General features: G+C 46.7%; 1 protein-coding gene across 1 annotated transcript in view; it reads left to right on the top strand.

The window, feature by feature from the left end:
• The window catches only part of LOC119169878 (uncharacterized), a 148,812-nt gene that overhangs the window by 122,820 nt on the left and 3,956 nt on the right, over window positions 1-22,036 (top strand). The window contains exons 8-9 of the mRNA XM_075883357.1: window positions 8,384-8,621; window positions 18,916-19,009. Of these exons, the coding sequence (XP_075739472.1) occupies window positions 8,384-8,621; window positions 18,916-19,009 (332 nt within the window). The remainder of the gene's footprint in view (window positions 1-8,383; window positions 8,622-18,915; window positions 19,010-22,036) is intronic.

Below are 22,036 nucleotides of genomic sequence, written 5' to 3'. Positions count from 1 at the left end.
AGTGATTCAATTTCTCAAAAAGTTCCATGTCTGCTATCACATACGTGACAGCCTTTCGTCATCGTATCGGATGAAATCCGTATCCGATGACCTCACAGAATCCGCTACACGCCGCAACGGCTAGCCAGGGTCCACATGCCTGTTCTGACGCACGGAAAGCTGGCGCACGAAAAGATGGCGATGCCATCCGACGAGGAATGCAGCTGTGTGAGCTCGTCGGAATATGCCAATGACAAGTTCAAGGATGATGGCAGCTACAATCTCAAAGCAGAAGTATCGCCTTTTTATTTTGACCCACCGGCTCTTGAAGCATCTGACGTGCACGAAATCGATCTCCTCGTTGCTCAATATTGCGCACGCTTATCCGCGTATTCAGAAACACTCGGTGACTTGAACTTGGCTTGTCACCACCTTCAACGCAGCACAAATGCATTTCGAAAGCACTGCTTTTTGGGTAGTGTCAAGGCAGCACAAACACACAAACGACTTTCAAACGCGCTGAAGGGGGTCGCAAGAGAGAGAGAGAGAGAAGAAATTTTATTGGAGTGTCCCTGCTGGGGTCAAAGGGGGGGGGGGGGGGGAGCCGGGAGACGGGCCCCTGTGTAACCCCCTTCCTCAGGCGGCGGCCAGGCCTTGAATTCTGGCGGCGTCTTCGGCCAGCCGGACAGCCCAGAGCTGGTCCTCCGGGCACGTGCTGAGCAGCAAAGCCTCCTACAGCTCGGCCGTGGTGATTGTGAATGTAGGGTTCGTGCTGTGTTTAACTGAGTGAGTAGCTGCGGGGCAGGCCCATATAATATGATCGAGCTCGGCGTTAGGTGCAGCGCACGCTTTGCATTGTGGCGTTTGAACAGCGGGAGTTTCTGGCTAAACTGGAAGACGCAAGGTATGCCGAGTGCGCACATGAGATGACGTCCTGTAGGAGTTTGGCCTTATCGTTCGTAGTGCGACGTACGTTGGGCTTCAATGAATTCGTCTATAGTTTTGCGAAGACCTAGGTCATTGAGTTTCGCATTAGGCGTAGACATGGGGACATGCAATTATGTTTAATTTTTTCTTGTCGGTGAGCGTAAGTTTCATAAATGAAGCAACGTAAAGGATTCTGCTTATGAAGAAGGCGGTCACCAATCGTATGAGATTGGCCTCTTTCATGCCGTGCTCTTTATTGGCGATGCGGGAGATGAGCCTAGTGGTCTGATAGACATTATGATGCAGTAGTTGCATTGTTTCCGAATTGCCGCCATTCTGCTGAATGTGGAAGCGCAATACGCGAATGGTAGGGACTGTTCGTATAGGGTGATGTTGCACATGCAGATTTATTGTGGGAAGGTCTCTGTTGTAGGGAGATCTAGGTCGATAGACCAGTAGCTCTGACTTTTGGGGCGAGCAGGACAATCCTTGTTGTTCAGCGTAAGTTGGGATTCTATCAATCGTCAATTGAAGGGCATCTTGTGTCTCTCCGTCGCTACCTCTGGCAATCAACAGGGTGATATCGTCCGCGTATAGGCTGTGGTGGAGGTGGGGGATATCTTCTAGAAGTGGCGGAAGGGGAAGCATGGCCAGGTTGTTAAGGAATGGAGAGAGGACCGACCCCTGTGGTGTCCCTTTCCCATCGAGAGTGATGGAAGGCGCAGGCAAATCGTTGACGGAGAGTGTGGCTGTCCTGTCCGTTAAAAAGTTGCAGATGTAGTGGTAGGTACGGGCGCTTACGTTGAGCGTGGCGAGGGCATCAAGGATGGATGAATGTGGCACATTTTCAAATGCCTTGGTAAGGGCTATCCCCAGAATAGCACGTGCCCCATACCGAGAGGCATCTTCACCATCGATAATGTGACTCTTCAGTTGCAGCATCACGTCTTGCGTCGAAAGTATAGGGTGGAATCTGAACATTGTATGCGAGTAGAGGGCATGTTCTTCCATGTATCTTTGTAGTGGAGTGTGAATAACATGCTCGAGTATCTTGCCGACACAAGATGTGAGAAATATTGGCCGAAGGTTCTCGATAGTGAGTGGTTTTCCTGGTTTACTATCAGAATTACTGTGGTGGTTTTTCATGTTGTTGGTATTTCTCCCGACTCCCAAACCATTTGCAGATAAGATGTGAGCGTTTCAAGTGATTCTTCGTCAAGGTTTCGTAAGATTTTATTTGTTATTTTATCCGGGCCAGGTGCTGCTTGGGGTCTAAGTAGTGAAACTGCGGACCTTACTTCCGCTTTTGTAATCTGGGAATCGAGGGCTAAATTATCCACCCCAGTGTGGCATGGGAGATCAACCGAAGTAGCACTGACAATGTACCGACTAGATATGTCCTGGATAAGGTCTTCATTGGTACGTGAATAATTCTGCAGAGCGGTGATTAAGGAGCGGTGCTGAGCAGTTATTGTCGACGTTGGTTCTATCAAACGACGAAGAATATTCCACTGTTTGGGCACGTTAAGTAAGCGTTCCATAACGTTACAAAGCTGATGCCAGTTGCGGCAGAGTTGAAGAGCGTAATCTTCAATTTGACGGGTTAATATAGCAATGCGTTTGCGTAATGAGCGGTTCAATTTGTTGTAGTTATAGCGCTTGCGCACACCATCGAGGGCCTCCCACATGTGCAGCAGCTTGGTGTCTACCGTTCGCCTATGGCGTCTTCTGGGGGAGTCTTGGTAGCACGCTTAACGTCTCGTAGTAAGGACGCTGTCCATTGGTCGATCGAGGAGGCAAATTCTGTAGAGGACGTTGCCCGCAACTCGCGGAAGCCATCCCAGTCAACCAGGGCAGGCTGTTTGGATTTCCTGCGCTGCGGGCCAGCCTTGACGATCGTTTGTATTATGTAGTGGTCGCTGCCTAGATGTTCATGAAGGTTGGACCATCTGCCTGCGTAATGTTCGCAGTGAAAGTGAGGTCAAGAGTGGTGTCTCTGGCAAGGCTGTTGCCCAACGGGTCTGTGATAAGGGAGTAGCCAAGATTGTGTCTTGCCACAGCATTCATCCTTTTCTGGTGTCGTGAATGTAGCCCTAAGCGGGTGAGGGAGCGTTAAAATCCCTTACCACGAGGAGGGGGAAATTCTTGCCAACTTCTTGACATAAGAGGGGGGCTTGTGAAAGCGATGTGGTTGTCGTGGGCTGCTGTAAATATTGACCAAGAACATACTGGTGGGTGTCCGGCGAGATGGAGAGAATTTCCAGTTTAATGTATGACACTGTATCAGAAAGCGAGGGGTGTTGAATAACAAAGATATTTCGTTTCACGAGAGTGGTAAGGAGTTCGCGACTGTCAGGGGCTTGAGCAGCCGTAAAGGAGGCGTATCCGACCAGCTTAGCCTTTCCCCATGATTCCTGTAAAGCAATAATATCTGATGTATGTTTCTTTCAGTGTCGATAGAAATTGTTGTAGCACGCTCCTCATGGCGGTAGCCACGGAAGTTCCACTGCCAGATGCTGTACTGAGTGTGTGGACTACTCATGGCCATCTTAGTTAATGCGGCCGTAAGGCTTCTGATAAGAGTGTGAGCGAGAGCGATGTGTACACCGCTCAAGCTCCGTGACTCTGCTATTGTAGATGGCAAGAAGACTCGGAAGTGTGGCTTCAAGGTTGTTCAGGATAATTGTCGCTCGGGCTTCCAGCTTTCCGTCGAGCATTAAGGTGAGGTGGTGCTCTAACTTTTCTGTGAGAATTGAATCAAAGGATCGCTCTAGCGTTTGTGCGATGCTTTGTTCAAGCATTATCGGTAACTGCCGTTCAAGTACGGTTCGAATCATCTCGTGGAGTTGCTGCTGCGGTACAGATTCTACAGGCAAAATACGTGTTGAGGCGGTACGTGGTTGCGACGATGGTGTGGCTGGTTCTTCTGTGTCTGGAGCCTTTCGTTTAGGGGGGTGGGGGGTGGTGGTGGTATTGGCGTTGAGGTTAGCAGAGTGAAGCAAAGAAGAGGATGGAGGTTGCTGGGCAAGTTGTTTCCGAAGAGCAGCGTTTTCAACACGAAGTTCTTGTACTAACGTACGGTGTGAACGCAGCTCCAGTGTGATAGTACTTAACATGGTTTCCTTATTAGGTGTGGTCGTGTGTGTAGTTGTAGGCGCTGTTTTATGTATAGGAGCAGGTTGGGAGGCAGTGCTAGCCCAGCTTACCATACGAGGGTGAGACCGGGTTGCCGCTGCTGAAGGAGGGGACCATTCGAAGCCTCGGGCGCCGCAGACCCCATAGGAGCTCCTGGGGCTGATTCTTGCGCCGCTGCTTTGATTGGCTGCGGAAGCCACGACGCTTCGAGGTTGGACTGGGACTGCGGAAGCGGGTGTCGCTAAGCTTCACCTCCTGGCGTTCCGGATGAGCATCTTGCATGGAAATCATGGTTGAGAGGTACTGTTGTTGTTGGAGCTTAGCTTTTTCTTGGCGACAATAAACGAGAAGGTGAGGTGTCTGGTAGCGTTGAGGACAAGTTTTGTCACGTGTCTGGTGGGCTTGGCCGCACAGAAGACACTTAAGGGTGCATGGATGAGCAGTAGCAAAGTTGGCTGTGCCACACAGCGTGCAGATTACGGCATTTGGTTTGGAGCAGGCATCTGAACGGTGGCCGACTGCCACGCATTTGTCACAGACTTCGATGCGCTTCTTATGTGGGTAACATTTGTATTCGGCTTTTCGATAGTAGACATGAAAAGGGACTTGGTCACCATCGAATACAATGAGTACCGTGTTTGTTTTTTCCATTCGGCAAGCTTGTAGTATTGTGGGGTTGCGGTCATTAACACGACTTGCTGAGATGTATTCAGGAGAGTCGTAGGGGGGAATATTGTGGATTACTCTCTTTGCTGTGTTCTCAAGGGAAGTTACGTAGGCTCGAACCATAGAGTTTCTTAATATACACTAGAGGGAACTCTGGCGCTAGTGTCTATGGGAGCTGCAACGCATGGCGCTTCAGCGAGCATGGGAATGATGGGTAGTACACACATTTGTCTAAACTTCGTACTTCTGGCCTTATTTTGGCTCTGTGTGTGTTCGTGTGGCTTGGAGCTGTTTTCTCACGAAACAAAAAATCAGCAAATGTTCAGCGATTGTGCTTCACCACCTCGTTATTTTAGACTTACCTTTCCAAATAGGCTCTCAAAATTCAAAAGGTTTGAATCTTTATTTCAAAACAAAACGGAAACACAGTGAACGAAGCCGCAAGTACGATTCTCCGCCCGCAAGTACAAAAACTAGACAAATGTGTGTACTATACCCATCATTCCCATGGTCGCTGAACGATCGCAGCGACAGAGTCTTCTCTAGTTAATTTTAGGAAACTCTATGGCTCGAACGTCATATAGGTTTCAGTTTCAAACTGTAGTTTGGAGATACGACTGTAGGTTTCTGCGTTGGATAGACGAGGTGTGCTTACTATGATGAGATTAGCTTCAACGTATGTGCGGTAAATGTCCCTGCCACGGGTATATGTGCTGAGGCCTGGTTCGCTCGTCGGGCGTTGCGAAATGAAACATTGAGGCAGATGGTACCAAACGAAAACTACCACTTCATTACCATGAAAATCACAAAACGAAATAACCACAAAAACACGCACACGTTGAAAAACACAGAAAAGGAGATGCCTTAATGACGCGCGTTTCAACGTCCGATTCCGTTGGGATTCTCCAAGTCCCGCGCTTACAGTTGTGGCGTGGCCTCTGGTCCGCTGGGAGTCCCTCTCAGGCGTGATGACACGCCATATCGATGCTCAACGGTGGCGACGATGTTGAAGAACCACTACTACAGCGGTATCTCCAGTGGTTTCTCGCCGAGGCAGGTGCTCGGGCGGGATACACTGCAGACCAGGGTCGGCGGTGGTTCCGGGGCTGCTCGCCGAGGTCGGTGCTCGGGCGGGAAACTGCCGCCCAGGATCGGCGGTGGTTCTGTGAGCTGCTCGCCGAGGTCAGTGCTCGGGCGGGAAACTGCAGCCCGGGATCAGCGGTTGCTCTGTGCGCTGCTCGCCGAGTCAGGTGCTCGGGCGAGTACTGCCGTCCAAGATCAGCGGTTGCTCCGGGAGCTGCTCACCGAGTCAGGTGCTCGGGCGAGAACCAGGGGCAGTGGCACTTCCTTGCGCTGCTCGCCGAGTCAGGTGCTCGGGCGGGAGCCTGGAGCGAGACCAAGTCCGAACTTCCGCAGCCTTTCGCCCCTCGAACACCACGTCCCGGCTCTCGCGTTCCTCACTCGCCTCGCGCCCTCTTCTTTTTCCTCCTCTTCTCCCTCCTTCCAGCATGTTAAATTACCTTTTCAAGACAACTTCTTTCTCTTCCTCTTTTCTTCATCTTGTCATTCTTGACAGTCCCCTTTGAGTAGCGTTGCATGCAGATCCACTTCGCGTAGAGTAGTATCGCGTAGTTGTGCTTCCCCCACTTTGGAGAGATTGAGGCCGTGCCCCGGGCGAATCACAACTTTGACGTGATCATCTGGCAGACGTGGTTGCATGGGTGTGCGAGGGAGACGCTGGGCAGATCCGTTCAGCATTGGGGTATCGGACGCGCTTCTCTGCCCAGCTGGCGATGCCGGAGCGTTCGATGCATGCTTGCGTTGCTTGTTTCGGTGGCTAGAGATCCATTCGGCTTCGAGGGTGGCGGATCTCAGTTCCTTCGACTGCGACCACTTCCATGGTTAACACGGCTGCGCTTTCTGAAGGTAGAGCTCAACGTGAGCTAGTCAGATGGAGTTGGGTGGCACCGGCGTCGCGGCGAGGAGCAGCTGTTGTGGCAGCCGCCACACCAGCGTCGGGCGGCGCGAGCAGTGCGAGTTCGTCGTTTCGATTAGCTCCTCTATCACCTGGGTCGGGAAAAGCTCGCTCACCGAAAATCTTCCGTGTACGGCGGTCGGGGGCTGGTTGTATTGGGTGCTGGGGTAGTTCTAGTCGTCGACAAGAGCGATTGAAGGTATCCAGAAGTAGGGGCTCAACGCTGCCTCTTCCACATGCAGGACCGGGTGGGTGTGCTGCTGCTCTGCATCATGTCTAAGGCGTCTCTAAGGGGGTTGCAAGCGTTTCTGAATACGGGGTTTCGTGTAACACCCGACGTCAACGACGACTAACACGCTGCCACGCTGTACGCAGCTCACAATAGTGTCCTCACCTCATCGTCGCATCATATAAGAAAGCGCATGCTACATTCGTCCGCTGGGCAAGGCGGCGTTGTAAGGTAGAGTAGGCACTTATGTCACATGAGCAGGGTGGCCAGCATTTCCAAGTGTGATTCCAGAATTGGCTACAAATATGAACAATTGGTTTTCTACAAAAAAACTAAATACCTTATGGTTGCATAATTTGACACATAGCACCACGGTACTGACGAAAACACATGTTAAAGTTTTATTGAACGGCGAATATCGAAAAATAAGTGGAGTTCCCCTTTAAAGGGCCAGTCAACAGGCTCCAAAAAGCACAGGTAAAGCTCGCGCATTTTTCCTGCGCATGACCAACCTCCTTCCACGCGCAGTGACGTCAACTCGGTGATCGGCGACTTGACACCGCACGCAGCTCCTCGACTGGCCTAAACCAGGTCTCAACAAACGGTAATGAAGTAAGCATCGCCGATCGCCGAGGTGACGTCACTGCGCGTGGAAGGAGGTTGGTCAGGCATAAAAATATGCGCGTGCTTGTTTGGAGGGTGCAAAAAAAATGTGACAGAGGCTTTCGGGGGTTTTGTCGTTGCGCTTGTGTGGTTCACTCTTGAAGCGCCATATTGTTTTTACGATCACAGCGGCGCCATCAATAAGTTGGAAGGAGTAAATGGCATGCAAGCTTTTTGTACGAGTTTTAAGCTCGTTCAATCGGCCGTGCTTTGCAACGTCAGTGGCGAGTGGAATGTGGTTAGGTGACCCTGCGAAGATCAACCTTATTATTGTATTTCGAATTATATTGGCTGGATAACTTCACACTGCATGTTCATATATCGCTGCCATTTTTGCTGCACTAATGTTTTCAGCCTTCCGTGTACGCAATCAACGAGTAAATTATGTAAAACAATGAAGTCTTAGAAATTGTTGGAGAGCATTCTTAACCTTGTAATCAACTTGCAAGCCCTAAATAAAGTGAAAAGAACCTCTATACTATCGACGAATGCGGCAAGTACACAAATTTATTGGTTCTCATCTCATTTACGCAATATAAATGAGATTGTCTAAAACACCTAAAAGATCAATGTATTCGCCAAACTAGCATTTTTCTGCTTTTTTATCTGCTCCAAAAGGTAAAAAGTTATTTCTAAAACTGAGTAATAATTCTACGTGTTCCACTGCTAACCGTAACATGTTAGTTTACCTAGACCCGCTGATTCCCGAAGGAAAGGAACTCGCCATAACACCTGCGCATTAAAGCAGCCGCATCGTTCTTTGAAGCAGTAAAAAGCACAAGAGGTAATGAGGTTCTTGTTTTTCTCAGCTGGAGAGCCCACTGCAGCTGTGGTCGGTGGTGCAGCAAGTGGCGCTCACTCTGGCTGTAGCCGAAGAGGCACTCGAGTTCGAGCACCGAGCCCTGAGCGAAGACCACGTGCTCGTCAAGAAGGCGCACCACGACGTGCTCTCCTACAGGCTCAACGGACGCGTGCTGCACGTCCACACGTTCGGCGTGCACGCCTTCCTCGTCGACTTCTGCGCGTCTCGCCTGAGACTACGAGGAGGTAAACGCCCAGTCCAGTGCTGGTGCTTGGCAGGGAAAGAAAAAAAAAATGATTATTTTCTCATTACAATACAGGGACATCTCGAACCAGTAAGCAAAAGCTTGCTGGAGATTGGAATGCGACCCGCCGACGCCATCGAAAACCATCCATTCATTTGTCACGCCTAAGATATCTAAACGCGTATAAAACGCCGAAACAAAGTTCAAGCGAGAAAAAGGCGAACACGCCGTGCCAGCCCTGAAAAGCGAACGTTTGCAAAATCTGCTAAACATCACCACTTCAATTGTTCAAGGGGTATGCAATGTCTCATTGCTTTGCACATCTGGTTTTTGGCGGTAGTCATAAAATTTCACTTCCCCAGGAGCCGAGAGGGATATCAAGGTATGAGCGGTAAGGAGGGGGTGAGATTCAAATATGCCGGCCCAAGTTTCATATGAAAGAAGACTATTTTCGTATAGGCCGATTCTCTAGGGTATTTGACGCCAGGGATCCCGCAACAACATGCCAATATTTATTTTCAAAACGACTAAAACTTTGACAACCATTGGATAATATATACAGTTTTGTAAGCGGTTATGCATAAACACATGGTGACTGCAGGTGATGGCTTAATCAAAAAAAAAAAACTTAGAGCATTCATGCCTGTGGGGCGAATGAACATTCTTACTTCTAAAAAATTATAAAAATGGGATGCAGACATTCGTGTCCGGGCTGCTATAGGGAGATGTTGGAGGACCAGTTGTTTGAGACCCCTGTTTTAGAGTAATGCTTGTAGTAATGTGAAAGAGGTGTAGTTAACAGTAAGCTTTGCGCGTTTACAGTAGACAACCTTAAATCGTGACCGGTAACTTTCATCATGAGCAGCAGCAGACTGACGGCTAGTGCAGGGCAAAGGCCTCTTCCATGTTCCGCCAATCGACCCGGTACTGCACTTTATCTCGCCACGTTATGCCTGCAGATTTTGTAATCGTATCTGCGCACCTTATTTTATGCCTCCCCCTCACGTGTATGTCTTGTCTTGGAATCCAGTCAGTTACCCTAAATGACCAGCGGTTATTCTGCCCACGCGCTACATGCCCGCTCCATGTTCATTTCCTATTCTTCATTTCAACTATGATATCCTCAACACCCGTTTGTTTCCGGACCTATTCTGCTCTTTCTGTCAGTCTCTTAAAGGGCAGGAAAAAAAATTTAAAAGTAAGCCTGCAACAGTTGTCTGTTTCATTTACTAATATTCGCAGCTTACTGCGCAAGTGTGATCTTATTCGTTTGTTTCTGGAAGATAGTCTGTCAAATGTCCGTCTGCTGACTGAAACATGGCTGACTCGGAATGTTGACGACCACGAAATTCGCCAAGGGAACACAAATTATAATGGTTTCCGGTGTGATCGTCAAAGCAAACGTGGGGGAGATGTTCTTATTGCCATGAAAAATCTTTACTTGCTTTTGTCGTCGATACAAATTAAAAGTTGGAAATTGTCTGGGTGGCGTGCACCAATTCTACCACAAAAATGTTAGCGGGCGTGTGTTACTGTCCGGCCGACTCGGAACAGTAATTTATAGATCATCTTCGTAGCAGCACCACTTTAGCTACTGAGAGATGCTGCACTATTAATGTCTACCTCTTTGGAGATTTTAACTTTACACAAATTTATTGGAACAATTACTCATTCGCATCCCAAATGTCTTCTGGCTTTGTGAATGTCACCCTAGATTTTAATTTTACTCAAGCAATTAACAAACCAACAAAGGGCAATAATACTTTGGATTTATTGCTTACCACAGATCCCGATAATGTAGCGGAAAACTCATGCCTTGAAGGGTTCAGTGACCATAAGCTAGTTCAAATAACAATCGACACTTCTCTCAAAGTCTCGGGTAAAACTAAAAAAAAGTGATTGAAGGCTACAGTAAAGCCAATTATAGTGGTATGAATGCGGACTTGGAAGAATTCTACAACTACACATTCTTTTCCTCATTGTCAGGCCTTACTGTCTATGAAAACTGGTCATTGTTCAGAGATATTACCTTATTAATAGACAAATACATGCCTGAAGTCTCTGTATATAATAGTAAGAGAAACCCATGGTTTAACAAACATTTGCGGACCTTGAGGAATCAAAAAAAGACGGCTGTATCGGGCAGCAGCACATGCTTCAGGTGCCTCTGCTTGGAAGAAACATAAAGAATGTCCTAAAAGTTACACTTCTGCGTTAATCTCTGCAAAAAAAAAAAACAAGTATTTTAAACACGACCTTCCTTCGTTATTAAAATGCAATCCCAGAAAGTGTTGACAACAATTATCACTAGTTTCTTCTGTTACAGATATTACTTTGAAGGACGAAAATCAGTTACCTCTCCCATGAGATCAGTGTGCAAGTGCATTTATTAGGTTATTATAATCTGTCTTTACGCGGGAAGATCATTCTAGTATTCCAGATTTTCCGGAACTTGATTACCTCTTCATGGCACCTTTACATACTAAAATTGAGGGCAGCACCAAACTAATTAACAAAGTAAAGGTTTTCGCCTGTATTTGTCTTGATAATATCAATTCAAAGATACTAAAAATACAATGATCATGTCCTCTAAAATATTATTTCACATCTTCAGGCAGTCCTTGTCAGCTGGTCAGCTTCCCATGGACTGGAAAATCGCAAAAGTTATTCCTGTATTTACAGCAGGGTGTAAAGATCAAGTTGAAAATTATCGTCTCGTCTCATTAACATGAATCAAGAGTAAATTACTTGGACATTTCATTGCTTCGCACATTTAAAAAAATCTTAAATCAAGCAATTTTTAGCTCCACACAACATGGCTTCAGGAAAGTTTTCGCTTGCGGTACACAACTTTTAGAATTCACGACAGACCTACACACTAATTTTGACATGAACACACAGACAGATTGCGTTTTCTTAGATTTTCCGAAGGCATTTCGACGTGTCGCCCATTGTCGTTCAATTGCCGAATTGGCTGCCCTTAAATTAGGCTGTTTAACGCTATCATGGCTCTGGAATTTTCTTTTATTTCGTGAACAGCTCACATTCGCAAATGGTTTTCATTGAGATCTTGCAGAAGTCAGTTCAGGAGTACCCCAAGGTAGCGTCCTTGGCACTCCGCTCTTCCTAATTTTCATCAATGATCTGCCGACGAACATTTCACCCAGCATACGTCTTTTCGCAGATGACTGCTTCATTTGTTGATCTATAACATCTTCCACTGATCATGTCGCCATTAAAAATGACCTACACCTCGTTAGCAGTTGGTGTACTAAGTGGTTAATGGGTTTGAATACTGCAAAATATAAAATAATGTCCGTTTCTCAAAAGCACTCAATTTCAACTTTTTCATACAACATTAACAACTGCAAAATACCTCGAACCACCTCATACAAATATTGAGGAGTTCTTATTGATTCTAGGCTTCCATTCTCCTCCCACATAACTTACATTTGTTCTAAGGCATCTAAAAATTCAAGTCAAAATCTTCATAACTTCATATTGAGCATTCGCAAACTATCTTAACATTTGTACGTCCACAGTTAGAATGTGCCTCACCAGTTTGGTCCCCTCATCAACTCTAGTTAACACAGATGATCAAAGTCATTCAAAACAGAGCAGCACGCTTCATCACTCAGAACTACCAGCGTAGAAGCAGTGTTCTTCTAATAAAACATCATATCAAATTCCAGTCATTAGAAAGTTCTCGCAAGATAGCCCTGCTTGTGTTGTTTCACAACTATATCCATTCTATGAAAGTGCCTCCTTTCCCTCTGCACACACCGGAACGCAGGACAGCACGTACGCAAAATCAGTGCAGCTGCATGCGTCTTTGCGACAGAACACACGCATTTAACGTATCCGCTTTGCCACAGGCAGTTTCACTGTGGAATGATCTTCCTGATGCGATAATTTCAGTGGCTAACAGCAAGGTGTTCCGAGAGCAACTAAACTCTCACTACACCTCGCATCACTTCATCGCCATTTAATTGAGATGTGCATTTGTTTGATATTTTTTTTGTAATCAATGTCTAGGTTATCAGTGCCGTTGTTAAGTTGTATACAATTTGTATAGTTTAAGTGCATACGCTACCATTGTTCTTTTTTTTGTGTGTGTGTATATATGCCACCCTTAACCTATGCTCTAGAAGAGTCTGTTAGGAATGTTAAATAAATATAAGACAGTTACCCTCTGTCTTTTGAAAGACAAGGGGCAACCCACAAATATTTATCTTACTCGGACTCAGACTTACCAAAATATTACTCACTTAGACTGACTCAAACTCAAATTCACGGCTGTCTTTGAGTCTGTGTGAGTCTGAGTGAGTACACTCATCAGTTCGTTGGCGTACTATTAGCTGTTTTGTTCGAGGTGTTCATGCATTTTAACACTCATAGCCCGCATTATCTATGCTCTACCAGGCGATTTTGATCTAGTATCTTCAAATACTAGTTTTGAGTGGTGGAAATCAAGAGCATTTTCATTAAAAATGATGACTCACACGAGATGTTTCCTTCAAGGCATTTGTTTGAAAAAACAAATGGAGGCGAAGGGTCGAGCAGCTGCCCCCTGCCACTGCTAACCCATGTATTCAATTAATATTGAGTTGGAATATGAATGCTACTGCATTGATGAGTGAGTAGACATAAATTGTACTAATGCGAGTGGCTGATAATAATGCTGAAGTTGAGTAGTTGACATAAAAGGTCGCCAAACGTAAGCTCACTCAGTGTTACTCGTGGAATACACCTCGCCAATGTTTTACCAAGAAGGTGGCGTCTAATTCACTTGCATTTGACAAGAGCACTTGCATTTGCATGGTCACGTCAAATGTCTCTACGGGCAACATGATCAACTGGGAAGATGCTTCCGTCATCACCACGAGAAAAAAAAAACACCATGGACTCATCTCCGTTCATTGTTTATTCAAACCACTGCGTACACGCTGAACAAAAGCTGTGGTAATCTTCCGCCTGTGAATGCACGTTGCCTGAAACATGTGATTAGACGACCTTCGAAGTAAGCGAACTAGCTGCTCATGCTTTATTTTGAAGAAGAATCCTGTATTCATGCCAAAACTCTTTTTTTATTATATTATTTAGCTTGGCTGGCGCTGTGGTATTTCGTCCATACCTTAGTGCTCGCTCGGATTCCCACTCATCAAACTTTTTCTCAACCAGATTCACTCGTACTCAGACTCGATGAAATTTTTCTTAATAGGACTCACTCAAACTCAGCAAAACATTACTCACTCGAACTTACTCAGACTCAAACTGACGGCTTGATCTGAATCTGTCTGAGCGAGTTTGCCGACCTATGGCTCAGCCTGCAGCAGAAACAATGCAGGATATCAGAGATCGTTCATGGTTGAGTGTTCGGTTTACACATCTGGAGCAAACGGTGTGAAAGACATAAATGTAGGAGACGAACCACGGTCTTTATTTCCGCCTTCTTCACTCTATCTTTCAATCCCCTGTTTTCTCAGCATATGTAGCAAAAAAAAAAGAGGTCACAAAAACATTTATGAACCACCAAGTTCGCAAGCAAACGAAAAATTAGAGGAACTTTTCCAAACATGTCTTATGTGAACTTCGCCAACATACCTTCAAATCTTATCGTATACCAAATTTGGTATTACAGTACGTGAATGGATGACGAAGGTATGTGACTGGTGCAAAGATGATAATCATGAGATGCGTGTCATGTAGCAACATGACCACATGCTACGCTCATGGTACGTTCGCAGTCGTTTCGCTAGCTTCACATGTACCAAATTTGATGTTACGCGATGCGAACGAACGACATAGGTAATTGACACATCAAAGCATGATAACCACGACATGCGTGTCATGCAATAACATGACTACATGCCACACTGATGGTGCGCTCGCGGCAGTTTCGCTAGCTTCACATACGCCAAATTTCGTATTACGTGACGGCAATGGATGATGCAGGTATGTAGCTAGTGCAAACATGATAATCATGAGATGTATGTCATGTGAGAACATGACTGCGTGCCACAGTCAAGGCGCCAATGCATTTTGACGTGACGCGGTGCGCGTGCTCGTTGGCGTTGCCACGCCAGGCGCCGGTCCAGCCATATACTCACTGGCGCGTGCCTCACTGCATTGCTTTGACGCATTCGCGTATCAGCGCGTCCGGCGTCCCTCCATCACGAAAAGAGGGAGACGCAGTGTTGTTGTTGTTTGGGTAACACATCGGCGCGAAATGCAGCATGTCACATTTCGTGCCGGTTGCCATCATAGAGTTTCTCAAAATTATTTAGAGAGCACTCTGGCGCTGCGATCGTTCAGCGACCATGGGAATGATGGGTAGCACACACATTTGCCTAGTCTTCGTAGTTGTGGGTGGCAAATCGTACTTGAGGCTTCGTTTATTGCTGTGTTTCGGTTTTGTTTCGAAAGAAAGATTCAACCCTTTTGAACTTCATGACCCGATTTGGAAAGGTAAGTTTAAAATAATAAGATGGTGAAGCGCAACCGCAGAACATTTGCTAATATTTGTTTCGTGATAAAACAGCTCCAAGCCACACGAACACACACGGAGCCAAAAGCAGGCCAGAAGTACGAAGTTTAGACAAATGTGTATACTACCCATCAGTCCCATGCTCGCTGAAGCACCGTGCATTGCAGCTCCCATAGACACTAGCGCCAGGGTTCCCTCTAGTGTATATTAAGAAACTCTATGGTTGCCGTGGGGCCGCGCCGACGGACGATGGTCGCGCCTGGGAGTGCTCGCGTTTTGCTAACGTAGCGTCGCTAGCGTGCGCGGGCTCAACGCTACATTGGAGTATATTGGGCCCTTTATGATGTGCTCGCGGCCGATTTGATAGCTCCACATATACCAAGTTTGGTGCTACGTGACGTCAATGGATGACAAAACATATGACTGGTGCAAACACTATAATCCTGTCACGCGTGTCATGTAAGAACATGACAACATACCACGCTCGTATCGTGTTTGCGGCCGTTTCGCTAGCTCCACATATATTTACCTTGGTATCACGTGACGTGAATATATGACGAAGGCAAACAACACATCCAAACATAATAATCATTACACAAAAGTCATGTACGGCATCGGTTACATCCGCCTCGTAACACTGTGCTGATTTTAAAGTGACATATATAAACATTTCTCATTCGTGCTTTGCATATCATCTATTCCCACTGCACGTGGGATCTACCAATCTTTTGGTTCGGCGCATTAACAGGCCAACGAGGTACCGCTCAGTTTTCCGTGGTAATTTCTTGCGTACCTTCCGAAGTGTTTTTTTTTTTAATTTTTATGTGCGTTTCATATATCACAACTAACTCACAGAATGTGTAGATAGCCGCTCCTGTGACTGCCGACTGCTTTCGAACGGCCGGCATGCCCTCGCCTTTGGTGGCTCTGAACGCGACAGGCTAACCAACAAGACGCTGTATTTTACGGCTGCCAAAGCTATATTTTCAGAACTGCTGTCTCACTGCAGTGGTTTTCAAGGATTCGTCAACGTGAGTTTCCAAAGTATTATGCTATTGTGCTCGCGAACGGTTGTCTCACAATTGCCTCTGGGAAGTTTCTTGTGCATATTGCAAGATACGTCACTCGGCTAATAAAACAGCTTTGCTTGCTTAATCTTTTTATTTTTTTCTCTCACATGCAATTAGCGAGAAGCAATTAAAGCGCAGTAAAATTGCGTAATAATAAAGGCACGTAGCAGGTCAGCAATAAAGAAAAAAAATCAATTTCGCGCCATGTAGGACAAATGTGAGACGTCGCCACCGCTTCCGGTTGTGACGTCATATTTTATTTATTTATTTTTTTGCCGTTAGTTGTCTTCTCACGTAGGTGGCGACGGTGGCAACGAGCCGCCGACTACTCGACACATGTGCTTCTATGGAAGTTACGCTAACCAGTTTACATATTTAAGCGCCATTCATTCGCGACGTGCGTGCGGTGATTGGGGGGTGTTCTGTCTGCTTAGTTCGCGGCGTGCGTTGTCGTGAAAACGGCTACTCCCATGGCTACCTGGAGTCAGACGATAAGCTTAATGAGAGGTCTTTGGCTGCCGTCAACTAGAGGTATGTTGCGCGGACAATAAGAGACCTGAACAACTCGTCTGAATGTAAGGATGTACCGATTGCTTCTTAATGTCTCGCTATGCGCCTTTATTTAGCATTTAAGAATGCAGCAGTAATATTAACCAGGAACTCAACACGGCAGAACGATATGTTTTCAGTTAGGATTAGAGCTGCAGAATTGATTTCGCGTTTCTGAAGATCGGGTTTTCATTGTTCTGGTTACCCGTTCAGAGCTTTCGCCACACCGATTTATTTCAAAAAAGCGTAGCTCTGGTTATTGGTACATGATCCGAACTTCAGAAAATTTAATAATTATAATTAAAGCTTAACTTTTATTTTTCCGTTTGAGTCATGATTAGATGTGCGCATGCAAGCTAATCGTGACAAACAAAAAAGCGACACCATCCCTGTGCTCTTGACATAAATGCTTTGAATTCTCGGAATATCTTTGTTTGCTTTGTACGCACCTGTGCATTTATTTTATTTGAACATTGAAACATTAATCACGCGCGACGCAAGACACCATATGTGCAGTCGGGCTGCACTCCATGTTGGGACATGGCCATGTGTGCTAATGGTCGTCTTGCTAGAAGTGTGAATTTGGCATTTAGAGCAGGGCGCAGGCATGATGCTGGATTCTGTATATCAGATGCTGATGTGTCACCGCCGAGCTTTTTGTCATTTTATATTGAAGTCCCTCGTTGAAATTACTTCTGCGTTTTCGGATGCTAAATCAAAGCGCATAGCGACGCATTAAGAAGCTATTTATACGTCTTTATATTTAAAATTCTTCATGTATTTTTATGTCCGCACAGGATCGTCTGGCTTAAGGCAGCCGTGAGAGTAGCCATCCTTATGACGACGTAACCGTTGGAGGTACTTTTGTATCACATTCAGTCGGCCAGAAGGCCCGTGCAACCTACCTCCGGGCACATGCAAAACACGACAACCCACGCCGCGAACTGAGCAAACAGAACACACCACAATCACCGCACGCCTCGAACGAACGGCGCTTGCGCCACCAAAGCGAAAGAGGGAGGGGGGGGGGGGGAGAAAACTAGAAGGGTGAGCACTGCGCCGCAACGGGGAGAGGGAAAAATGGTGGCTACGTCATCTAGGTGAGGCTCCGCCTTGCACACATTCGTTGCAAAAACAGTCGGGTGTTTTTTTTGTTTTTTGTTTTTATTCATGAATAAAAGAGACAAGAACAAGCAGCATTGTATTACACCTCTTGATGCACGAAATGTTCTTTATTTAGTGCAGCTAGATTGACGACTAGTGATTAGTTGTAGGTGCTTCATCTGACGTCATCGGGATCATTGTGAGAATGTCCTACTGTGGCACTTCTATTCTTTTGCATTTACCTTGATTTCTTAGTAAGTAGGGCACTGTTGTTGAAAATATCGTCGTTTTTGACGTTGTCATAGAATGAGCTTTCACTTTGACGTAATTTTCTTTAGTCTTTTAGTGACTTTAGTGTCCATTTAACACTGTGTCCTGTGTTCCTTGTCATCTCTGTTCAGTCTTTCGTAACGTCTTGTAAGTGTATCACCAAGCTGACATGAATCAATCAGCCCTTTTTGTCGCATTTTAGGGGGCCTTTTTCTCTGCTTCTGGTGCAAGACTGGCATTTCTTTACAAAGTGTTGTTAGTGACGTTTGCCGGCACACCTAACAAGTCCCAATGCACAGCGGCTTATTTTTATTTTGTAGGCAGCTTTCACATAGTCGCCGGGCAATGATGTAGTTTTCGGAAATTTTCATATCAATATACCATTCATAAATTACAGCGTTCCCTAGAAAGCATTTACAATGTCATTTCCGCACCCACAGCTTCGCATTGATTAAAGAAAAAAACTTGGTTTTTGCTTAGCATAAGTAGGCATGCGGTAGCATGTTGTTTGAAAGTTTCCTGTAGCTTAAATTCAACGTTGTGCTGTTATTGTCTACCACTATCTTTTTTCTGGGGTGCGTAGGTAGCTCCAAGTGTAGCACTGCATGCATATGGTTCCATTAAAACTCCTATTGGATCGCATACGAGCGCGTAACCGTGAACACACTATCTAGTGTAATTCAGCTTCTATAAGTACGCGCATCAGTGGTGGATAAGTTATACTGCCATCGATGCAAGGCGGGTTTTAAGTTGAAAAGAAAAAATATTACTGTGTACCAACGTATATAGCTTATACATGCGCGTGCTTGTCTCAGATGTGAAGCCCTTGTTCACCAACCTGAAGAAAATGCCCAGGAGCAAGTGCGAGGCGATGGGAGAGACGTTTTTGAAGATCTGTCACCTCGTCGGGTGAGTGTGTACTGTGCGAGTGCATGCAACGCTATGCGCAGTGTACAATTGTCACTCAAGAAGCCGCCCTAAAGGGGTGCTAATATACCGAGTGAATCAGGTGAATTCTCGCTACTACACAAATATTCTGTACACATAGACGGTTCTGGAGGTATTTATATTGATTTAAAGTCAATTTTCTCATTGTGCACCTGCTGACGTCGTCACTGGCTTATTGTCAAGACAGTAATCATTCTGTTGGCTTGACGCACAAGTATGAGAAGTTTCGATGGCGTCAGGGTAACAAGTCTTTCTATATGGAAACGATTTAAAATGACTGCTTCTGCGTTGACCACCTCAGTCGACGAAAGTGAAACGTCCCGGCATGTTGCGCGGGCACGTGACAAGAGATTAACACCGTGTTGTGACGTCAGGGCAGGGCAGGTGCTGAAGCGAGCTTTTCAAAGCTTGCTGTCATTAGTTTTTTAGTGTTTACTTGGACACAGGAGCACATTTTCTAGAGTTTCGAAGGTATCAGCTTTCATTTAAAAAAAAAAAGGCGAACATTTTGCGTCGATACTCGTAAATTATCGATTGATTCTCCGCTAATATTTGTGCAGCGCAAATATATCTACACGAATTTTCATGAAGTCAACTTCCCTTGAACCTGATCAATAATGATATGTGCAGGCGCACGTAAAACAACAAAATATATTTAATCCTACCAAGTCTCCCGCTATAGTAGCCTAGCAACGGTGCTTGACTGCTGACTCGGAAGTCGCGGGATCAAATTCTGGCCACGGTGGCTGCACATCGACTGAGGCGAACGGTTACCGGCCGTGTAGCTAGAATCAGGTGCGCAATAAAGAACGCCACATGGTCAAAACTTTCGGACCCGGTTGCTAGACGTAGAACATCAACAATTGTCATTAGGTATACCCTGTGTTCGGCCAAAACGTCTAATCAAATGTTTAATGTTGTTTAAATGTTATATATATACATATATATATATATATATATATATATATATATATTGTGATGACGTTTATTGAACCGGAGAAGTCGCAACGATGTCGCAACGAAAAATGGCCGTACGACAAGTCTGGCAAAAGGCGGCCCAGGTTCTCGTGCAATCAAAGCACGGGGTTTTTCCTTCTCTTTGGAAGGCGCATACACGTTAGTGCGTATGCTCCACTACAATACCCCCCGGGTTGAAGAGTAGCCATCCTGGCGACTCAGGGAGTAGGCACAATGAGGGGGTCGTAGTAGGGCTTGAGACGGTCGACGTGTACGGTCTCGCGTCCTCGACGGCGCAAATCTGGCGATTGTGTTAGGGGCTCGACGATGTAATTCACTGGTGAGGTTGCGTCAATGACACGGTATGGACCATGGTACCGGGCCAGAAGTTTAGAAGACAGGCCAGGAACGTGCGGGGGCACCCAAAGCCACACGAGGGAGCCAGTACGAAACGTAGGCGCTATGTGATGAGCGTCATCATGCCGGGTTTTTTGTAGACCTTGAGCCTCACTTGTCATAGACCGAGCCAACTGACGGCAGTCTTCAGCGTATCTGGTGACTTCCGAAAGCGGGGAGCACTCCGATACATCAGGGCGGTACGGAAGTATGGTGTCGAGTGGGTGGGATGGTTCGCGGCCGTACAACAGAAAGAACGGGGAAAAACCGGTAGTCGCTTGCGTCGCGGTGTTGTAAGCGAAGGTAACAAAAGGCAAGACAGCGTCCCAGTTAGTGTGGTCGGAGGAGGTGTACATCCTCAGCATGTCGCCAAGTGTGCGGTTGAACCGTTCAGTGAGACCATTCGTCTGTGGATGGTATGCGGTAGATTTCCGGTGGATGATGTTGCATTCAGCGAGAATAGCTTGGATGACCTCCGACAGGAACACTCGACCCCTATCACTGAGTAATTCCCGTGGAGCCCCATGGCGGAGAATGAAGCTGCGGAGAATGAAGAGTGCAACTTCGTGGGCGGTCGCTGCTGGTAGAGCTGCAGTCTCAGCGTAGCGTGTCAGATGATCGACGCCGACAATAATCCACCGGTTTCCAGAGCGACTATATGGGAGGGGGCCATAGAGATCGATACCCACGCGGTCGAATGGGCGAGCCGGGCATGGGAGCGGCTGTAACATGCCAGTAAGGTGCCGCGGAGGTGTCTTGTTCTGTTGGCAAGTGGTGCAAGACTGAACGTATTTCTGCACAAAGCGATACATTCCTCGCCAGTAATATCGTTGGCGCAGCCTTTCGTAGGTTTTCAGGACACCTGCATGAGCACTTTGAGGGTCTGCATGGAAATTCATGCAGATGTCAGAGCGCATATGAGTTGGGACAGCAAGGAGCCACTTCCGACCACCAGGCATGTAGTTGCGGCGGTACAGAATGCTGTCTCGCACGGAAAAGTGGGCTGCTTGTCGGCGTAGCGCTCTCGTGGAAGGGACAGCAGACGGATCGGTAAGGTAGTCGAGTAACAATGCAAGGTATGGATCTTTACGCTGCTCCGAAAGCATGTCAGTGGTGTCTATTGGTGACAAGGTGGTAAAAAGTGGTGACAGAGAAGCCACATCTGGGGTCAAAGGCGATCGCGAAAGTGCATCGGCATCTGCATGCTTGCGACCGGAACGATATACTACACGGATGTCGTATTCTTGCAATCGAAGTGCCCAACGTCCCAGGCGTCCGGACGGGTCTTTCAATGTGGACAGCCAACATAGAGCGTGGTGGTCTGTGACCACGTCGAAAGGGCGGCCGTAAAGGTACGGGCGAAACTTCGTCAAGGCCCAGATTATGGCCAAACACTCCTTCTCTGTCACGGAGTAATTCAATTCAGCCTTCTTGAGAGCGCGACTTGCATAGGCGACTATGTATTCGGCTTGGGTGCCTTTCCGTTGTGCCAAAACTGCACCAAGACCGATGCCACTTGCATCGGTGTGAATTTCTGTGGCAGCAGCGGGGTCGTAGTGACGAAGAATGGGTGGTGAGGTCAGCAGGCGGCGCAGCTGGCGAAATGCGTCGTCACATGCAGGCGACCATGCAGAT

The sequence above is a fragment of the Rhipicephalus microplus genome, chromosome 2, assembly GCF_043290135.1.
Source record: "Rhipicephalus microplus isolate Deutch F79 chromosome 2, USDA_Rmic, whole genome shotgun sequence".
Classification (NCBI taxonomy): domain Eukaryota; kingdom Metazoa; phylum Arthropoda; class Arachnida; order Ixodida; family Ixodidae; genus Rhipicephalus; species Rhipicephalus microplus.
Note: the sequence above shows the minus strand (reverse complement) of the source record. Positions and strands in the feature narration are given on the sequence as shown.